The sequence below is a fragment of the Emiliania huxleyi genome (genome assembly GCF_000372725.1).
Source record: "Emiliania huxleyi CCMP1516 unplaced genomic scaffold EMIHUscaffold_10362, whole genome shotgun sequence".
In the NCBI taxonomy this organism is placed as follows: domain Eukaryota; phylum Haptophyta; order Isochrysidales; family Noelaerhabdaceae; genus Emiliania; species Emiliania huxleyi.
Genome location: NW_005202201.1, coordinates 1 through 1,108, shown reverse-complemented (window position 1 = coordinate 1,108; position 1,108 = coordinate 1). Strand labels below are relative to the sequence as shown.

The 1,108-nt window shown below is 62.5% G+C and overlaps 1 protein-coding gene across 1 annotated transcript; it reads right to left on the bottom strand.

The window, feature by feature from the left end:
* Positions 1 to 18: 18 nt before the first annotated feature.
* EMIHUDRAFT_125530 (hypothetical protein) lies at positions 19 to 1,049 on the bottom strand (the record flags this gene model as incomplete). The annotated part of the gene is made up of 3 exons (XM_005792984.1): positions 19 to 163; positions 286 to 382; positions 953 to 1,049. Coding segments are annotated over 3 exons (339 nt in total), but the record flags the coding sequence as incomplete, so codon positions are not given.
* Between the last annotated feature and the right edge of the window lie 59 nt (positions 1,050 to 1,108).

The following is a 1,108-nucleotide window of genomic DNA, read 5'->3' as shown; positions in this document are numbered from 1 at the left end:
TACTCGTCGAGGGTGCACCGCCGCCAGATGCCGCGGACGTGCGTCTCGTCCTGCCAAAAGTTGTAGTAGAGGCCGTTCAGCACGCGGCCGATGTACGGGATCTTTGCCTTCGAGTCCAGGATCTCCAGGATCCGAGAGTACGTGGCCGAGTCGGACGGGTTGCCTGCGGCGGAGGTGGCGTAGGTGGCGGTGCTGCAGTGGCGTGAGGCCAGCGGCAAGGCAGAAGTGGCGTGAGGCCAGCGGCGTGGCAGAAGTGGCGTGAGGCGAGGGCGAGGGCTATCGCACCAAAGCTGGAGAGCGCTGCTGCGTTTCGTGCCTTGACCCATGCAAGGGCCTCCTCGCCCGTGACGTCCTCGAGCCAGATACGCGGGTCGCTGTCGGGCTGAGCGAGAGTGGGCAGATGGGGGTCGGTGATGGCGGCCGACATTACAAGACGAGCGAGCATAAAGAATTTAGACAAAATCTCTCTCACAGCACACAGGCTCGACACAGGTGCGAACTGGCGCGTGCTAGTACTATCACCGGCACACCAAGCATAAAGAATTTGCTCGCCGGAATGTGCCTCTGTGTTCGTGCGTCGCCCATCTCTCCGCGAGATGTTCTCTTTGTTTATGCCGTCCTCACATTCCTCGCTTCGCCTAGATGTGATGAACTCCTCCCAGAACTGTGGCCGGTTCATGAAGGAGTGTGGGTCTCGGGAGTGCGCGACAGCGACAGCGCAGCATGTTGCGAGCAGCGGATTGATGTTTCTGCGCGTGGCCACAAGTGCGGCGAAAGCTCCTGTCTTACAACGGATTGACAGCTTCCTTAGTTTGAAAACTTCGATTACATGAATGTACATCACTCTTTCTGCCGGGACTCAGACGTCTGCCCGCCTCCCCCCGGCCGCCATGCCGGCGCCACCCAGCCGCCTCGCCGCGCTCCCGGCCCCTCCCCCGGCGCGGCCGCGCACGACCGCCCTCTCGAGCTCGCTGCTCTCCTCGACGAGCCAATGCATCAGCCACAGCTTGTGCGCCTTGCCCTCCCGCCGGAAGGCCTCCCAGTGCGGCCTATTCACACGGCTTCCAGCCGTGAAGAGGCGCCGATCACGCCCCTCGCGCATGGAAGG